Genomic DNA, 18928 nt, shown 5'->3' with positions numbered 1-18928 from the left:
AGTATTAAAATAATTCCAAAACATACCAGGGAAGAGTTTGAAGGCTAACACAGAAGGAAAGGACTTACACACACACACACACACACACACACACACACACACATACATAGGCACTGCATTTTTACAGTATATAGGTGAGAAAGACACAGAAATACTTGACAGTTTTGTGTTTATGTGTCTGTGTGTATATCCATCTAACACATTCTACTGTACTATAATATTTACTTGATTTACATACACAATCCACCTTTCTCTTGGAAGGAAGGCGATCTTTTTTACTATTTTGTTCACAAATCAATTTACAACAGTCAGACGTGCCTAGCATACATAAGACAATCTATAAACTGTCTTCAAATATGTTGAACGCATTTGTGTTTCCTCTTTTCTTCGGAGGCACAGAGAGAAAAATTTAAAGTCCATAAGCTGGTTTATAGGAATCATGTTAGACAGTGCATTTTAAGAAAAAAAAATTACATATTTTTTTCCACATCCTTTGTCCTGCATATTTTACATCCTTGTTCCTCAAGCTATAGATCAAGGGATTCAACATGGGGATAACAAGGGTGTAAAATATGGACGCCACTTTATCAGTGTCAAAGGAATGACTGGACTCAGGTTGCACATACATAAATATCAGAGTCCCATAGAACACTGTGGCCACTGTCAGGTGGGACCCGCAGGTGGAGAAGGCCTTGTGCCTACCCTCAGCTGAGTTCATCCTGACGATGGCTACGAGGATCAGGAGGTAAGACACAATAACTATCAAAAGGGATGAAATCAAATCAAAACCGGCTAAAATCAGAATAATCATTTCAGTTTCGTGTGTATTTGAGCAAAGCAAAGATATCAAGGGGAGACTGTCACAGTAGAAATGACTAATGACATTGTAGCCACAGAAGGACGAACTAAAAATCTTTATGGTGACTATAAGAGACACAAATGTGCTGTAGAGATAGAGGATGGCCACCAGCACCTGACACACCCTTTGTGACATGATGACTGGATAGAGCAGAGGGTGACAGATGGCCACATAGCGGTCGTAGGACATTGCTGTTAGAATAAAAAGTTCACTAACAATGAACACAAGAAAGAAAGCGAGCTGTATAGCACAAAAATAATAGGAGATTGTATTTTGATCCACAACAAAATTGACTAGCATTTTGGGTCCTACGGTTGTTGAATAACCCAGATCAGTGAGAGCCAGGTGTCCGAGGAAGAAGTACATGGGTGTTTGTAGCCTGGAGTCCATCTGGGTGAGGATGATCATGCCCAGGTTGCCCACCACTGAGATCATATAGATGATGAGGAAGAGCCCAAATAATGGAGCCTGCAGCTCAGAACGGTCTGTGATTCCCATGAGAATGAATTCATTGAGCATTGTTAGATTATGTGTTTCCATGCAGACTTATCAGGAAACCTATTCTGGATAGAGATATCAGCATGGTCAGTAGATTTCATGTACTATCACCTGGGTGAATTTTAGTATGCAAAACTCATGTAAATAAAATACATCCAAACTTTCCAATTTCAGATATTTGAAAATGCAGCCATCTCCCCCAAGGCTAGTATAACATAAACATAGACAGTCAGTGGTCCTCAACTGGAGGCAATTTTATTGTAACGGAATGTCGTTTTATCGATATCTAGAAGACATTTTGGTTGTCACAACTGGAAGGTGGGGCTCTATGGGCTTGTGATGATTAGAGGTCATTTTTGTTTCTAAACAGCCTGCAATATTCAATATTCAGTTAGAAATAGCAATAATGCCAAGTTTGAGAGACCAGGATGGTATAGATAGATAAGTAGATAAATAAGAGAGAGAAAAATAGATACATAAGTAGATACAAAAACATATACATATATAAATATAGATATAGACATAGGTACACACAGGAAAATTTTTTTAAATAAAAACTATGTTAAAAATTTGACTGTAACACATAGAAACCATACGGTACAATGTTTTAAAGTTTTCAATTAGTCGTTGATATAATTGCAATTACACAGCAGCATTTATAAATTGTAGTTAATACTATAACTTAATATACACGTCAATATATAATCAATTATATTATACAATTATATAATAAATACAATAAAAATTTTAAATCCCCAATTCTCAAAAATATACAGAACCCACTGCTTCGATACATATTCCCATAAAATCCTTTACACCTACAGGTGATACAGGCTGACACTGTTGTCACAATTGGCACTGTGTGTGTGGGCACGTGTATAAATTAAAAAAAAAAAAACTATAATGGATTACAGCTGAGAATTATTTGTCTTTATGGCATAAATATAGAGGTAGATTTATATAGATAAGGTCTGTTATACCTCCACTTATGGCATATATGAGGGTTACTCTGGGCCAGTAATCTAACTTAGCTAAAACTCTTTATTCTCATATACAAAGCAATACTTCCTTGCGTAGGGCTCTTGAGAGGGATAAATGAAAATTGAATGATTCACTGTGCCGATGCTACTTGAAAATCATGTACGTAGTGTTTGTTTGCTTGTATTATTTTTTTAAGTTTATTTATTTATTTTGAGACAGGAAGAGATAGAGGAGGGACAGGGAGAAGAAGAGACAGAATGCCAAGGAAGCTTCATGTCATCGGACTAGAACTCTGTGTGGGGCTCGAACTCATGAACTATGAGATCATGACCTGAGCCAAGATCAACAGTTGGACACTTAACCAACTGAGCCACCCAGATGCCCCAGTTTTCTTTCTTTCTTTTTTTTTTTTAAATGGTAGCACTAACTTAGCTCAAAGCAGGTCTCATCACATATTTGTATGCAAACTCTTCTGGACTATGAAATATCTTCTTTGTCCATGCTATGAGGATGAACAGGTGCAGAATAGGTCAAGTATGATCAAATGCAGATTAATGCAGGTCCTACCCTGAGCCCTTTCTCCATAACTACATTGGACAGTCAAGGTGCTATTCTTTTAATTACTTGTCTTCTAATTTCCTTAACTGTTTTGACAAAATATACAAATAAGTTTCTTTTGATATAAATTTTCTTAAAAAAAGTAATCTTCCCCAAGGAACATTTTCATGTCAATTATAGTCATGTACTAACATGCACATGACAAATCAAATACACTTCATCATGTGAGAACCCAAAGAGATGAGGAAATCTGGGCCCATTGGGAGAATGAGCAGCCGTGGGCATTGTTTTCATATAATAAAGATTCATTAAAAAAACTTCCTTTGGATAAAGAGACACTGTACTTTAAAAAACTGTTTAAAGTTCCCATGGAGGTGAATTAAATGCACTAAAGATGAGATATACATGGATTCTATGATATTCCTTTAAGTTCTTCTAGACCTTAAGGCCACAGGAACTTCTCCAAACTATAATGTAACACAAAACACAGATATACGTTTTAACCAAATAAAAATGTAACTAAATATCCCTAACAATATACAGATTAGGAATATAACAGTAAGAAGGGGATGGCAGATTAAGGCAAGAGAAGTATTAAATTTAAAATATTGCCAGTATGAATACTTCCTTAAGAAAAAAAAATAGAAATGATACTAGATATAATGAAACATACATTGTGACATAATCGATACATTATAATGTAGTTACATTACATACTTAACAGCAGTCTCTGACTGATCTATAAGAAAATAAAAACATACAAGTGTAAATAAAACATTAAATAAAAATGGGTACATAAAATTTGTGCTTAACTCATTTAAAATATTGCTGCTAATATTGTGACATCCTGATAACCTGCCTTGCCTTGATGCATACACCTTTCTTCCATCATAAAGACGGAAGCATGTATCAGTCGATAGTAATTTTAGAAAAATATCTTCTGCAAATTCAATAAGGAGTGGTGTCAATCTTAACTTTTGTTTGTTTTGTTTCGTTTTAAAAATATGAAAGACTAAGAAAAAGCATACTTGGTATGTTCCAAGTTTTCTCTAAGGTAAGGAAAGATCAACACGTTTTGTTTTATTTTGTTTTGTTTTTCCCTAAGTTTTAGAGTTCTAGGGAAAGGACCAAATTGTTCACAGTGTAACATTTTTGTTGAATACCAATTGTTATTTTTTTTAAACTGTATTCTTTGAGATAATTATATCTGCTTGCCATTAAATTCCACTCACATTGAAGCACATGCTGAATACCATATCATTGCCATAAAACGGGGTACCTGAAAGTCTGCAAGTCTCCAAATAATGCTTTTCACATGTCAGCATGAGGTAGAATACCCTCTCTCCCTTTCCTGTCTCATCAAGAGATCTGGAAAGAATCATATTTATATTTTTATTTAAATAATCACTAAATCTTAAGTTGTATGGAAAGGGTCACAAAAAAGAGCCTGGGGTCACTAAATAAGAGTTTGGAAGGACCTCAAAACGAAAGACGGAGCACCTGCGGCCTCTTAATTTGGCCAAGTTTTAAAAACGAGTATCTCTTTAGTTACGCTTCACTTGATCTCTGTTTTGGTCTGCATTGGAGATATAATTAATTCTGTAAAATGAATATTTTGTAAGCAATAGCGTGATGTTTCCATGAATAGTTTGTCGATCCGGGTAAAAATACTCGCACAGTAGGAAGAGAAAAGGGTAGGCATCCTATTCCTGCTTAGGCATTATGGAGTAATAAAAGCAAAAATGAAAACAGAACAAAACAAAATCCCCCCAACCAAACAAAAAATACTAAAACATAAATGGCAACTTGTTGCTACAGCTTTGCTATTGAATTAAAGCCGAACTTTTCCTATGTCACTTGATCATTGTTGGTGTTGGTAACATAAGATGCCCCATGAAATCTTCTATCATTTTACCTGGAATGAAGCCTCTGTCTTGACTCCCTCCTGTGTTTCTTACATGGCATATTGAGAGCAATTTATGGCTTTTTTTTCAGCTTTTGAGACTCTCCCTGAGGAGATTATCCCAAAAGTATTTGTGAGCATGACAAAATGTCTGGAGGTTGTCCTTTAATTATCAGAGAAAATGTGTATTTATTGTCTTTTCTCTCTCTCTCTCTTTTCTTTCTTTTTGACTTCCTTTCTGAATTCCTTCCTTCCTCTCTCCCTCTCTCCCTCCCTCCCTCCTTCCTTCCTTCCTTCCTTCCTTCCTTCCTCCCTCCCTCCCTTCCTTCCTTCCTTCCTTCCTCCCTCCCTCCCTCCCTCCCTTCCTTCCTTCCTTCCTCCCTCATTCCTTCCTTCCTTCTTTTCTTCCTCCCTTCATTCCTTCCTCCCTCCCTCCCTCCCTTCCTTCCTTCCTTCCTCCCTCCTTCCTCCCTTCCTTCCTTCCTCCCTCCCTCCCTCCCTCCTTCCTTCCTTCCTTCCTTCCTCCCTCCCTCCCTCCCTCCCTTCCTCCCTCCTTCCTCCCTTCCTTCCTTCCTTCCTTCCTCCCTTCCTCCCTCCTTCCTCCCTTCCTTCCTTCCTCCCTCCCTCCCTCCCTCCTTCCTTCCTTCCTTCCTTCCTCCCTCCCTCCCTCCCTCCCTCCCTTCCTTCTTTCCTTCCTTCCTTCCTTCCTTCCTTCCTTCCTTCCTTCCTTCCATTTTTTTACTCTTGGTTACTTTCCATTTGTATGCATGGGACTCTTGATTAAAATATCATATCTATAGGGCATCCCAACAGGAATCTGCATTTTCACAATGGTCTCTTGAAATGAATAGCGCAGCGGAGAAGTGTTTACACACTGTCCTATGACCTTATTTTTAAGTTTTTAGGGTATCAAAAGAATACGTTATACAAATATGAGATGCTGCTTCTTTGATTGGTGGCTCTTATTGTTTTTACTTTTCCTGAAGGGACAGAAATTAGTTACTGTTATTCCTCACTTTATTGCAAATTTCCAACTGTCTGTTCATCGTTCTCTTGTATTTTTGCTTTTTTTCCTTTTACTGCATATTGCACCATTTCAGTGATTCCATTCTGTTAACCCTCAACCCTAAATAGATCTATTCCCTTGCCACAAAAGTCCATTCAGCTGTCCCTTTATAGTGACACCTCCCACCTCCACTTCTGCCACTGTTATTAATTCCTGGTAATCAATGATCTCTTTTCCATCATTATATTTTTATCTTTTATAAAAATGTTTTATAAATAATATACCATTTGTGGGATGCCTGAGAGTCTCAATCTGTTAAGGGTTCCATTCTTGATTCTGGCTCAGGTCATGATCTTTGGGTCATGGGAGGGAGCCCTGCGTGGGGCTCTGCCCTGGGCGTGAAGTCTGCTTTAAGATTCTCTCTCTCCCTCTGCCCCTCTCCCACTCATGCACAGTCTCATGCTCCTTCTCTAAAATAAAAAAAATCCATTTGTAATTTTGTAAAAAAATGTTCATTCATTTTTGAGAGAGAGAGAGAGAGAGAGAGAGAGAGAGAGAGAGAGAGAATATGTGAGAGGGGCAGAAAAAGAGGGGGCAGAGGATCCAAGGCAGGCTCTGAGCTGACAGCAGCAAGCTGGAGGCAGTGCTCGAACCCACCAACCGTGAGATCATGACCTGAGCCAAAGTTGGATGCTCAACAAACTGAGACCCCCAGGTGCCCCTACCATTTTTAATCTTTTTAGATTGAATTTTTTTAGCTCACCAGAATTCTCTTGAGATTCACTTGTATTTTGTGTATATAAATCATTTGTTCCTTTCTTGTTACTGAGCAGTATTGCACAGTATTGATTAATTTAATCATTCATTCACTGAAAGGCATTTGAGTTCTTTCCAGTTTTCAACTATTAAGAGTAAAACATCTGTAAATGTTCACTTAAACATGATTATGTGAACACAGATTTTCATTCCCTTGGGATGGGTATCCAAGAGTGAGATTTATAGGTTGTTTTAATTTGGATCAAGTCCAGTTTACCAGTACAGTAAAACCTTGGATTTCAAGTAACCTGTTCTGCGAGTGTTCTCCAAGAAGAGCAAACATTTTAAATAAATTTTAACTTGATAAATGAGTGATGTCTTGCATAACAATTAGTACATGATGCCAAACATCACATGATCACAATTGAGCCAATGGTTCCTGTCTCTCTCTCTCTCTCTCTCTCTCTCTCTCTCTCTCTGTCTCTATCTCTACCTTTATCTCTTGCTGTAGGATTGTGGGTGATCATCTTCCATGCTTGAATGTTCAATCTCAGGCCGTGGTGTTTGGCAGAACATTGGTGATTTTTCAGAACATTGGAAGGTGCCCACAACTGGCTCTAGTGCATTTATTCTCACTTCAAAGAACCTATGGGAAGTTCTTTGCTTTTCCATACAAGGGTAAGCTTAGGAATGCTTTGCCTCCTTCTAGGTCAGGCTGACTGCAGACCCTTTCCTCTCCTGCCTTACTGACAGTTATATTAGATACAGTATATGACAAGAGTTTATAAATACCGTACTGTAGTCAATAATTGTGCAAGAGTATACAATAGTCCCCATGCAGAAAAAGTTGAAAAGAAAGGTGGTGAGAAGAAGGAGAAGATCAAGGTGGAAGTTAAGAAAAAAATCATGGAGAAGTACAAATGAGGTATGGGAGTGGCTGAAATTACAAGATTTTATAAGAAGTCTATGTTGACCACTTGAACAATATTAAAGAAGAAAGAAGAAACAAGGGGGCTAGATGCCACAAAAGGAGTCATGAGAATATTAAAGCAATGTCGATGTGTTCTGGAAGATGTAGAAAAGTCGTTCCTGGTTTGGATGAACAAGAAGCAACTGGCAAGTGATACTATGACTGAGAACTTTATCTGCAGGAAGGCAAAGGCCTTGTACACCAACCTCATGAGTAAACTGCCATGCACATCAACAGAAAACAAAGAAGACTTCAAGGCAAGCAGGGGATGGTTTGGTAATTTTAGAGAGGTGGCATCCATGTTGTTGTGAAGCACGGACAGGCTGTCAGTTCAGATGCTGAGAAAGCTGAGGTGTTTGCTACTGAATTCCACAGGTTCATAGTTTCTGAGTGTTACCTGCCGGGGCAAGTTTTTAACTGCAATGAGATGGGGCTTTTTTTGGAAAAAGATGCCAAAGAGGACTGACCTTACAGAAGAAGAAAATACAGTGCCTGGTCACAAGCCCATGGAAGACCATCTCACCCTCTTGCTCTGTGCTAAGGCAAGCAGGGATTTCAAAGTCAACCCCCGACTCATGTATCATTCTGAGAATCCATGAAACTTCAAGAAATTCAAGGTGCAGAAGAGCCAGTTAAACGTGATGTAGAGGTCCAACAGCAAGGCTTGGGTCATTGCCATCTTGTTTGCTGAGTGGATCAATGAGGTCTTCAGTCCTTCAGGGAAGAAATACCTTTTAGAAAAGAATCTGTTACTCAAAGCCTTGCTGGTTATGGATAATGCTCCTGCTCATTCTCCAGACTTGGATGATGTCTTCCTGGAGGAATTCGATTCATTCATGTCAAGTTCCTTCCTCCCAACCCCACTCCAATCCTCCAGCCCATGGATCAGCAGGTCATTTTGAACTTTAAAAAGCTTTATACCAAAGCACTATTTCAGCAGTGCTTTGAGGCGACCCAAGGAACAAACCTCACCCTCTGAGAGTTTTGGAAAAATCATTTCCACATTGCAAACTGCCTCAAGATCATCGAAAAAGCCTGGGATGGGGCCACCAAGAACCCTCAGTTCTACTTGGAGAAAACTGGCCTGATTGTGTTCATGGACATGTCTTAGAGGGGTCTTGCTCATGAATAAGAGCCACCTGTTGTCAGTGAAATTGTGTCCTTGGAGAAGACCAGGGGACTGGAGGTGAATGAGGACGATATTCAGGAGCTGGTGGAGGAACATGGCCAGGAGCTGACCACCGGCGAACTGATGGATCTGCATTGGGAGCAACCAGAAGAGGTTACGGAGGAGATCTCGTCTGCAGAGGAGGAGGAGAAAAAGGCGGAGGAATCCCTTGCTTCTAATGAGATTAGGGAGACTTGTAAAATGTGGGAAAGGCTTCAAAATTTTGTAGAAAATCACCACCTGAATGAGGCTGTAGCAGTGCAAGCGATGCATGTGTTTAATGACAGGGCAATGCCATATTTCCGTGAAATCCTCAAAAGGAGGCAAAAGCAAGTGTCACTGCATAGGTTCATTGTGAAAGTTGCACAAAAAGAAAAAGATTCCATTGAGCCAATAGACAGCAGGGATTCCATCAGTGATAGGAAATGTCATCCTGCACAATAACCTTCCCCTCCCTTGTCTCCCTCACACCAGCCACAAAGGTTTTCAAAAGTAAGTACAGGTTAATTTGTTTATTTTTCTTTACATTTTGTATTTTATTATTTTGTATTATGTTACAGTATGGTAATCATTTTTATATGAATATTTTTGGGTTCTGGAATGAGTCATCTGAGTTTCCATTATTTCTTATGGGGAAATCCACTTTGATATACAAGTGCTTTGGAATACAAGCATGTTTCCAGAAAGAATTATGCTTGCAAGCCAAGGGTTTACTGTCTTTATAGTTTATGCTTTTGATGTCATGTCTATAAGCTCTCCACTGGCCTGAGGTCCCGAATACAGGTTTTCCCCTACGTTTTTATCTAAACGTTTTATAGTTTGCCATTTTCCATCTAACTTGCTATTCATTTTGTTGTTAAATTTTTGTATAAGGTTTAAGTTAACATTATTTGTTTATTTTTTGCCTTTGTATTCCCAAATACAGCACCACTATTTTTTTAAGGCTATTCACTTTTTTTGAGCTACCGTTGCATCTTTATAAAATTTTAGCTGAACGTTTGCATCTTCATAAAATTTTAGTTGAACTGTTTAGTTGACAGAATAGAGGTCTAGTTCTATCCATTTATGTGAGATTCATTTATGTGGTGGTATCTCCACCAAAGTCACACAGACTTGATTATTGTGGCTACGTAGTAAATCTCAACATGGAGTGGATTGTTTTCTTTCTCATTATGCTACATTTTACTTTATTTTATTATTATTTTTTAAATGTTTACTTATTTTCAGAAAAAGCGAGAAGGGGGAGAAGGAGGGAGAGAGAATCCTAAGCAGGCTCCATGCTGCCAGGGCAAAGCTCATCGCAGGGCTCTATCTCACTAACCATGAGATCATGACCTGAGCCAAAATCAAGGGTTAGTTTCTTAACTGATTAAGCCACCCAGAAGACCCTCATTATGCTCCATTTCAAAATGTGTTTCATCTCCGCTAGGTCCTTGAACTGTCATGTAAACTTCAGTATAAAGTTGCTACTACAAAAATCTTGCTAAGTTTACATTAAATCTATAGATTGGTTTGTAAAGAATTGATATTTTCACTGTATTCAGTCTTCTAATCTCTGAACTCAATGTGCCTTCTAATTTATTCAGATTTTTTTTTATTTCTTTAATTACTACTTTGTACTTTCTGCATATAAATCTTGTACATGATTTGCTTGTTTCTAATTACATATTTCAGTATACGTGATGGATTTTGAATGTTTTATTTTTTATTTAGTTTGCAATATATGTAGATTATAATACTTATTGTATATAATATATAGTATTATATAATATATAATATTATATAATATATATAATATTATATATAATATTTGTTCATTAATCATATGTCACCTTACTGAACTCACAATTTTGTTTTAAACTTTTGTTTTTCAGATTCGTGGAGATTTTTTTCATTAGATAACATATCATTTGCATGTAAGGATCATTTCATTTTTTTTGTTTGTTTTGATTTCCAAGTTGTAAATATTCCATGTGTTTTTCTTGCACTTTCTGGGAATTGTTTGATCTGCTTCATGTAAATATAGGTGATTTTGCATTTTTAGATTTTTTTTGTAAATGTAATTGTAAATTATTTAGCCTTTTCGTTTTGCCATCTTTTACTCAGCAGAAGTATTCTGAGATCATTCACATTTTTGGATGTACCAATAATTTATCACTTTTTAAAAAAATATTTATTTATTTATTTATTTATTTATTTATTTAATTATTATTATTTTTTAAATTTAAATGTTAGTTAGCATACAGTGCAATATTAGCTTCAGGGGTAGAATTCAGTGATTCATCACTTACATACAACACCCAGTACTCATCACAACAAGTGCTCTCCTTAATTCCCATCCCCCATCTAGCCCATTCCCCCCCCCCCCCCCGCCCCCAATCAACTCTCAGTTTGTTCTCTATTTTTAAGAGTCTCTTGTTCTTTGTTTCCCTCCTTCTCTTCACTGAGAGTGGCATTCACTTGCTTGGATATCCTACAGTCCATTCTCAAGCGTATGAACATTTGGCTTGTTTCTAGTTTGAGGCCATTACAATAAAAGTTAATAAAACTGAAGGGGGAGAAAAATTCCTCCTTTACCACCTTAACGTTTCCGCCTTGGCCTGAGATGTAACTGACACAAGAGATAATGGGACAAAAGCATACAGATTTTATTTAGTAAATTTTTACATGTATGTGGGAGTCTTCACAAGAAGTATGAAAACCCAGCGAACTGGCAGGATCAAGTATTTATCTACTAAGTTGAACAAAGAGTGGCATTTGTAGGGGCGGGTGCCTGGGTGGCTCAGTTGGTTTGACTCTTGGTTTCAGGTCGGTCATGATCAATGGTTTGTGGATTTGAGCCTGGCATGAGGCTGCGCACTGACAGTGCGGAGTCTGCTTGGGATCTTCTCTCTCTCTCTTTCTCTCTCTCTCAAAATAAATAAACATTAAAAAAAACATAGTGGCAAGGAGCTTGGGTGGCTCAGTTGGCTGAGTGTCTGACTTCAGCTCAGGTCATGATCTCACGCCCTGTGAGTTCGAGCCCCACATCAGGCTCTTTGCTGACAGCTCAGAGCCTGGAGCCTGCTTCGGATTCTGTGTCTCCTTCTCCCTCTGCCTCTCCCTGCTCATGTCTCTCTCTGTGTGTCTTGCCCTCTCAAAAGTAAATAAATACCAAAAATTAAAAAGATAATAAAATAAATGGAAAAAATAGTGGCTATTGTAGAAGATTAAAATATTTAGGGGGACTAAAAACAGGTAGGAATTATTTTATCAAGCTCTGCACAGGTTTCTTCTGGCTTCGAGCCTCCGTCTCTGGTGATGAGAATGGTTTTCCTTCTGGTATAAGGTGGTCATCGTTGACATGGGAATTTCATTTTCTGCTTTCAGAGGGAAAAAGGAAGTTCAGAGTGCCTGTCTTGCACTACCTGTGTTTTCTGCATCTTTAGCTCAAAGTAATCAATACGCCAAAGCAACAGATTTGGAAGTGACACGTTCTGAATCTTCCAGTTGCTATGGACATTTGGATACAAGTCTTATAAGATGTGTTGCCATTTCTCTTGTAGAAAAAGCGTGAGAGTGGAAAGTCTCAATAATGTGTTAAATTTATGTTTAAGTTTGAAGACACTGATGCTTATAACAAACTATTTTCAAATATTGATACTATTTTACTTTTCCATCAAAAATGCATGAAAGATTCTAGTTTTCTGTATACTCACCAACATCTTGGTATTCTAATAGATCTAGACTGTTATTGAGGTTTTAAATTTTTTGTTGATGTTTATTTATTTTTGAGAGAGAGAGAGAAGAGACTGAGAGGGGTAGGGGCAGAGAGAGAGGGAGACAGAATCTGAAGTAGGCTCCAGTCTCTGAGCTGTCAGCACACAGCCTGTTGCATGGCTCGAAGTCACAAACTGCAAGATCACGACCTGAGCCGATGCTTAACCGACTGAGCCACCCAGGTGCTATTTGGTGAAGTATTTTCCAAATGTTTTGCCCATTCAGGAGGTCTATTATTATTACCATTGAGTTTTGAGATCTCTGTGTATGTTGTGGAATGAGTCTTTTACGAAATACGTTACTTGAAACTCTTATCTTCCAGAACATAAATTGGTTTTACATCCTCTTAAGAGTATCTTTTGAAGAGTAGAAGATTTCATTTTCATGTTGTACAATGTATCAAAATTCTATTTTGTTGGTTTTACTTTGGGTGTTGTATCTAAGAAGTCTTCACGCAACCCAAAATCATGAATATTTTCTACTATGTTTTCTCCTGAAATTTTTAGATTTTAGGTATTATATTTATATCTGTGATCCATGTTAGGTGAATCTTTATATGAATTATGGGTCAACATTCAATATTTTGTGTATATATAGTTTGTATATATATATATGCATGTATATATATGATGTATATATATACATATTATATATATATTTAAAATATATTTTATATATGTCTCTATATATAGTAGATATGTACATATACAGGTATACACATGTATATATATGTATATATAAAATTAGTCCATTATCATTGGTTGAAAGATCTGTTCTTTCTTCAACAAATGGCCTTTTTCTTTGACCTTGTGGAAAATTTGTTGTTCACATATGCATGGGTCCTTTTCTGGTCTATCAGTTTTGTTTCATTGATCTAATCATCAATTTTTATACCAGTGCCAAACCCTTTTGACAACTGTAGCTTTGGAATGAGGCTTGCAATCAGTTAGTGTTTTTCATAATGTTTATATTACAACTCTGTTTCTTTTTTTAAGAAACAGCTATTCTAGGTCTTTGCATTTCTTTCTGTATTTTAGTTTCAGCTTCCCAGTGCTTACCAAAAAATAATGCCTGCTTGGGTTTTTGTTGGAGTTGCCTTGAATCTATAGATACATTTGAGAAATTTTTTCAACAACATTGACTATTCCAGAAAATAAACATAGCTTCTCTCTCACTTACTTACATATTCTTTAGTGTCTTATAAGGATGATTCTTAATTATGTGTACAAATATTTTTTCATGTTTATCTTTAAGTATTTTATAGTTTTGATATGTTCATAGCAGGTATTTGAAATTCCATTTCTACTTTTTCCTGGGTAGTCTATAGAAATTAACCATTATTTTGCATACTGATCCTCCTTTTTGAAACCACAATAAATTCACTTTTCAGTTCCATTACTTTTTTTCTGTAGGCTCCATTAGATTTCTACCTGCACAATCCTGTCATTTGCTAAAAAACAAAGGAAGTTTTGCTTCTTCCTTTCCAATCTGTAGACTCTCTATTATGTATTTATTTTTTCCTTGCCATGTTGTGTTGAACATGAAGTGCGACACAATGTTGAACAGAATCAGAAAGAAGAGTCCTCCTTGTCTTGTTTGTATTCTTATGGAAATGTATTTCATTCTTTTAATATGGGATATACTGGTTTATGTATATGTAGGTCTATGTAGGTTTTTAATCAGTGTTCCTTATCAGTTTTAAGAAGTCCCATTTAACACTAGCATGGCCAAAGTTTTTATTTTTAACAGACGTTAAAACCCCATTTAATACTAGTATGGTCAAAGTTTGTATTTTTAATGGATATTGAAACTTTAAAATGTTTTGCTGCATTTATTGAGATGCCAACTTTTTTTCCCCTTCTCATTTTTAATATGGTGATTTTATTTTTGACTGTCAAATCATCTGTACATTTCTGGGGTAAGCCTAATTCTGCGCATGATTGTTTTTACCTACTGCTAGATTCCATTTGCTGGAACTCTTGGAACCATTGCGTAAGCAATCATAACTTATATTGTTCTGTTGTTTTCTTTCCTTATGATGTTTTTTGCTTTTAATATTAAGGGAAAGCACTCCTCTAAGAAAATTGACTTTTCACTTCAGTTTTCTAGAAGAAAATGTATGGTAATTGGCTATTTGTTTTACCTAACATTTAGTAGAGTTTCCCAGTCGACTCCGGGGCTTGATTTTGGACTGGTGACAGTTATTTTTCATAAATATTTCCATATTGAGATTCCTTTCATCCTGAATTTTTTAATACAGTATTTCTTAGGGTCCATAAATATGAAAATATATAACACACCTATTCTTAATATCCTAACCTAAAACACAGATTTTTTAAAGACACCCTTAGTGTCTCTAAATTTTTTGTACCTTTTATATTCTAAATTTTGTCAATCTTTCTGAATCATCTTTGATTAATATGTAAATTTCTAACATTCTTCATAACATCATATGCAAATTTCAGTTATGTACCAAGCATCGATTTTTTAATTTTTCCATTTTATGGAAAATATTATACTTCCTGAAATAATTTATAGGTGTAGTTAATAGTAAAATATAGACTAACTTCTAAAATAAAATATATTATTAAAATTTGTAAATCTCAATGTATTTTGTTCTGTTTCTGGTTTATCATTTGAGGGAATATGAAAGGTACAAGATTTGTTTTAGATGTGGGATAGTGGGTTATGTAGAGTTAGCTTATAGTTTTCAAATTCAGGTATTGGAGACTTTTACCTTCTTCTATTTCAAAAGTTATAATCATTTACTAAGGATAATATGGGGAAATATATAACCAAAAATATCAGTGTAAGCATTTTCATAATCTTGGCAGCCACCAATAATGAGTTTTTGCCTCTAGGAAACAAAATATTTCCATGTACTTATATTCCAAAATTCATCAGTGCATATTTCTTCTTAATAAATTAAAAAATAATGACATAAATTCTATAGTGCATCCTCAGATAAAGATACACTTACAGTGGAGTTTTTTGTTCCAAAGAGTTATTTTGATTCAAATTTGACTGAATATATAGAACATTTTATTCCATGATGGAGGACGGAGAAAACAGCCCAATCTCTCTGTGATGTAAGTAAATTTCCATGAGTGATAAAAATGCTAGAAGTAAACAAAAAGGTGGAAATTCAGAATGGTTAGGAGGAAGTTTTCCAGAAGATGTAACCTATACTATATAAGTTGTTTCATACCTTACTAAACTTTCACTAGAAATATAGTATAGGCCAAATTGTGGGATTATCTCTTTGTGCTTCTTAGCTAGGGATCATCAGATCAATGCAGTGAAACAATGGATCCCAATAAAACTATATTACAAGCTTATAAGAACCAATACCAAAGAAAGTTATCCCATGAAAAAGGCAACAAACCTAATTCAAGATAGAATAGACTTCTTATGCAAAGACACAAAACCAATTAGAAAATGAATTTTAAGCCATAAGTATTTTTATTTTTCAGAGATAAGAAAGTGTAACAACCTCATTAGACAAACACAGCACTCAGAGATCAAGACCCCAATAAACCATAAAATAAAAAAATTGGAAGCTTCTATGGGAGACCTCAAGAAATTTATCTTTCTTTTCTCCAGCTTTATTGAGGTATAAAGGACATATAACATTGTGTAAGTTTAAGATGTACAGTGTGTTGATTTGATACACTTATGTACTGAAATATGACTAAAATTTAACATTGGCTGAAGTCTCCAGCATGTCACATGAGTACCATTTGTTTTTTGCATGGATAATATTTAAGATTTACTCTCTTAGCATCTTTAAAGTATATAATGGAGTGTTTTTAACTATAATCAAGAAAATTGATCTTAATTTATATATCTACTGGTATAGAGAAATGGACTGATTAAGACAGATGAAATGCGGCACTGATGTTGTGAGTTACTACATATCTAAGTATGTTGAGTCAATAGACGTTCTAGGGCTTATCTATAGAAACAACTGCAACTGATGAGAAGACCAGGACCTCAAAATCCCCCACGTGGTACTGGGGCGTTTGAGCGAATTCACATGACTGATGACTTCCAATCATAGTGCTACTTTGAGCCTCCTTGAAGCCTTGAAGTTTGATTTCAACACATGCCATAAGAAGAGTATAAAGGCTAAAGGAGAAGAATATGCTTACACAAACGCATAAGCACAAACACAAACACACACACTGGGAGATTCATTCTATTGGTTGAGAACAACACAAGAATCATTTGAACTTTTTTTTTGTGCCTTCTCTTCTTCTTCATTCCTGCATGGCATACCCACTGTCTTACCTGCATGGAATACCATATCCTATGGTATATGGAGTCTTGACAAATTCCACTATACTATAAATTGTACCTAATTATTATATTTATAATGCATCTCTCTCTCTCTCTCAAGGAAGGCAACTATTTTTTTCTATTTGTATGCTAACGTATTTACAACACATAGAAGTGTGATTGGCACTTAGAACACAACTTCCGAATGTATGTTGAACACATTTGTGCTTCCTATGATTCCTTCTAGTGACATACAGAACAAAGTTTGAAGCCCATATCCTAACTTACGGGGATAATATTGTATCTAAACTTTAAGAAAAAAGATTACATAGCTTTTTCCACATTGTTTGTACTGCACATTTTACATCTTTGTTCCTCAAGCTATAGATCAAGGGATTTAACATGGGGATAACAAGGGTGTAAAATATGGACGCCACTTTATCAGTGTCAAAGGAATGATTGGACTCAGGTTGCACATACATAAATATCAGAGTCCCATAGAACACGGTGGCCACTGTCAGGTGAGACCCGCAGGTGGAGAAGGCCTTGTGCCTACCCTCAGCTGAGTTCATCCTGACGATGGCTGTAAGGATCAGGAAGTAAGACACAATAACTATCAAAAGGGAAAAAATCAAATTAAAGCCTGCTAAGATCAGAATAATCAGTTCAATTTCATGTGTATCTGAGCAAAGCAAAGATATCAAGGGGAGACTGTCACAGTAGAAATGACTAATGACATTGTAGCCACAGAAGGATGAACTAAAAATCTTCATGGTGACTAGAAGAGACACAAATGCACTGTAGAGATAGGGGATTGCCACTAGCACCTGACACACACTTTGTGACATGACGACTGGGTAGAGCAGAGGGTGACAGATGGCCACATAGCGATCATAAGACATTGCTGACAGAATGAAAAGTTCACTAATGATGAACACAAGAAAGAAAGCGAGCTGTATAGCACAAAAATAATAGGAGATTGTATTTTGATCCACAACAAAATTGACTAGCATTTTGGGTCCTACGGTTGTTGAATAACCCAGATCAGTGAGAGCCAGGTGTCCGAGGAAGAAGTACATGGGTGTTTGTAGCCTGGAGTCCATCTGGGTGAGGATGATCATGCCCAGGTTGCCCACCACTGAGATCATATAGATGATGAGGAAGAGCCCAAATAATGGAGCCTGCAGCTCAGGACGGTCTGTGATTCCCATGAGAATGAATTCATTCAGCCCTGTTAGATTATGTTTTTCCATGTAGGTTTAGTAGAAAATCTATTCTGGATAGATACATCATAAGAGTCAATAGATTTCATGTATTATCTCCTTGGAGAGGTTTTAGTATGCCAAATTAGTATAAATAAGATACATCCAAACTATCCAATTTAGGATATTTGAAAATAAACTCATCTGTCACAAAGACTACTATGCATACTTAGAGAAAGAAAGGGAAATGGAAATAGATGAATGGTTCTCATTCCATTCACATTTTATTCCACAATGAATACTTTCCATTGTCTAGAGACATTTTGGTTGTCACATCTGGGAGTTAGGATTCTACCAGCTTCTAATGGCTAGACACAAGTTAAGCTGCTAAATATCTTAATATATCCAATACCTAGGCCATAACAATATTCAGCCAGGAATAACAACAGTAACAAAATTAAGAAACTCTGATGATATAATTAAATAGATAGATGAGAGAGAGAGAGAACGAGAAAGAGAAATGATAAATAGGTAGATGATAGATGATAGATAATAGATAATAGATAGATGGATAGATTGATTGATAGATAGATAGAAGTACATAGATATGAATACTAAGGCAAAAATAAAAATCAAGTTAAAAATTTAGGGATCAAAGATATAGGTGATTATTTTACTATTCTTTAAAGTATCATTATTTCTATGATTTATAGGATACAATCACAAGATGACATTTATAAAATACATCAATGATACGGCATAATACGCATGTCAACTATATAATAAAATTTTTAAACCACAAATTTCCCAAATGCATAAAACCCACTACTCAAAACATGGTTTTATGAAAGGTATTATTATGAAACTGGCTGGAACGTTAACACACTTGACAGATATTTGACAAGCGTATGAATAAGAAAAGTTTGACAGATCACAGTGGGAATTATTTTTTATGTGGTGAAACATGCCAGGAGATATACAAGAATAAAA

At 36.1% G+C, this 18928-nt stretch overlaps 2 protein-coding genes across 2 annotated transcripts; both read right to left on the bottom strand.

The window, feature by feature from the left end:
* Positions 1 to 442: 442 nt before the first annotated feature.
* LOC122484344 (olfactory receptor 8K3-like) lies at positions 443 to 1411 on the bottom strand. Its single transcript, XM_043582302.1, has one exon. It carries the CDS (start codon positions 1397 to 1399, stop codon positions 443 to 445), a length of 957 nt encoding a protein of 318 aa, XP_043438237.1. The 5' UTR covers positions 1400 to 1411.
* Positions 1412 to 17047: 15636 nt separating this feature from the next.
* Positions 17048 to 17989, bottom strand: LOC122482780 (olfactory receptor 8K3-like). The gene has a single exon (XM_043579077.1). It carries the CDS (start codon positions 17987 to 17989, stop codon positions 17048 to 17050), a length of 942 nt encoding a protein of 313 aa, XP_043435012.1.
* Positions 17990 to 18928: the final 939 nt, after the last annotated feature.

This window comes from Prionailurus bengalensis, chromosome D1 (assembly GCF_016509475.1).
Source record: "Prionailurus bengalensis isolate Pbe53 chromosome D1, Fcat_Pben_1.1_paternal_pri, whole genome shotgun sequence".
In the NCBI taxonomy this organism is placed as follows: domain Eukaryota; kingdom Metazoa; phylum Chordata; class Mammalia; order Carnivora; family Felidae; genus Prionailurus; species Prionailurus bengalensis.
This window is presented reverse-complemented; position numbering and strand designations above follow the sequence as displayed.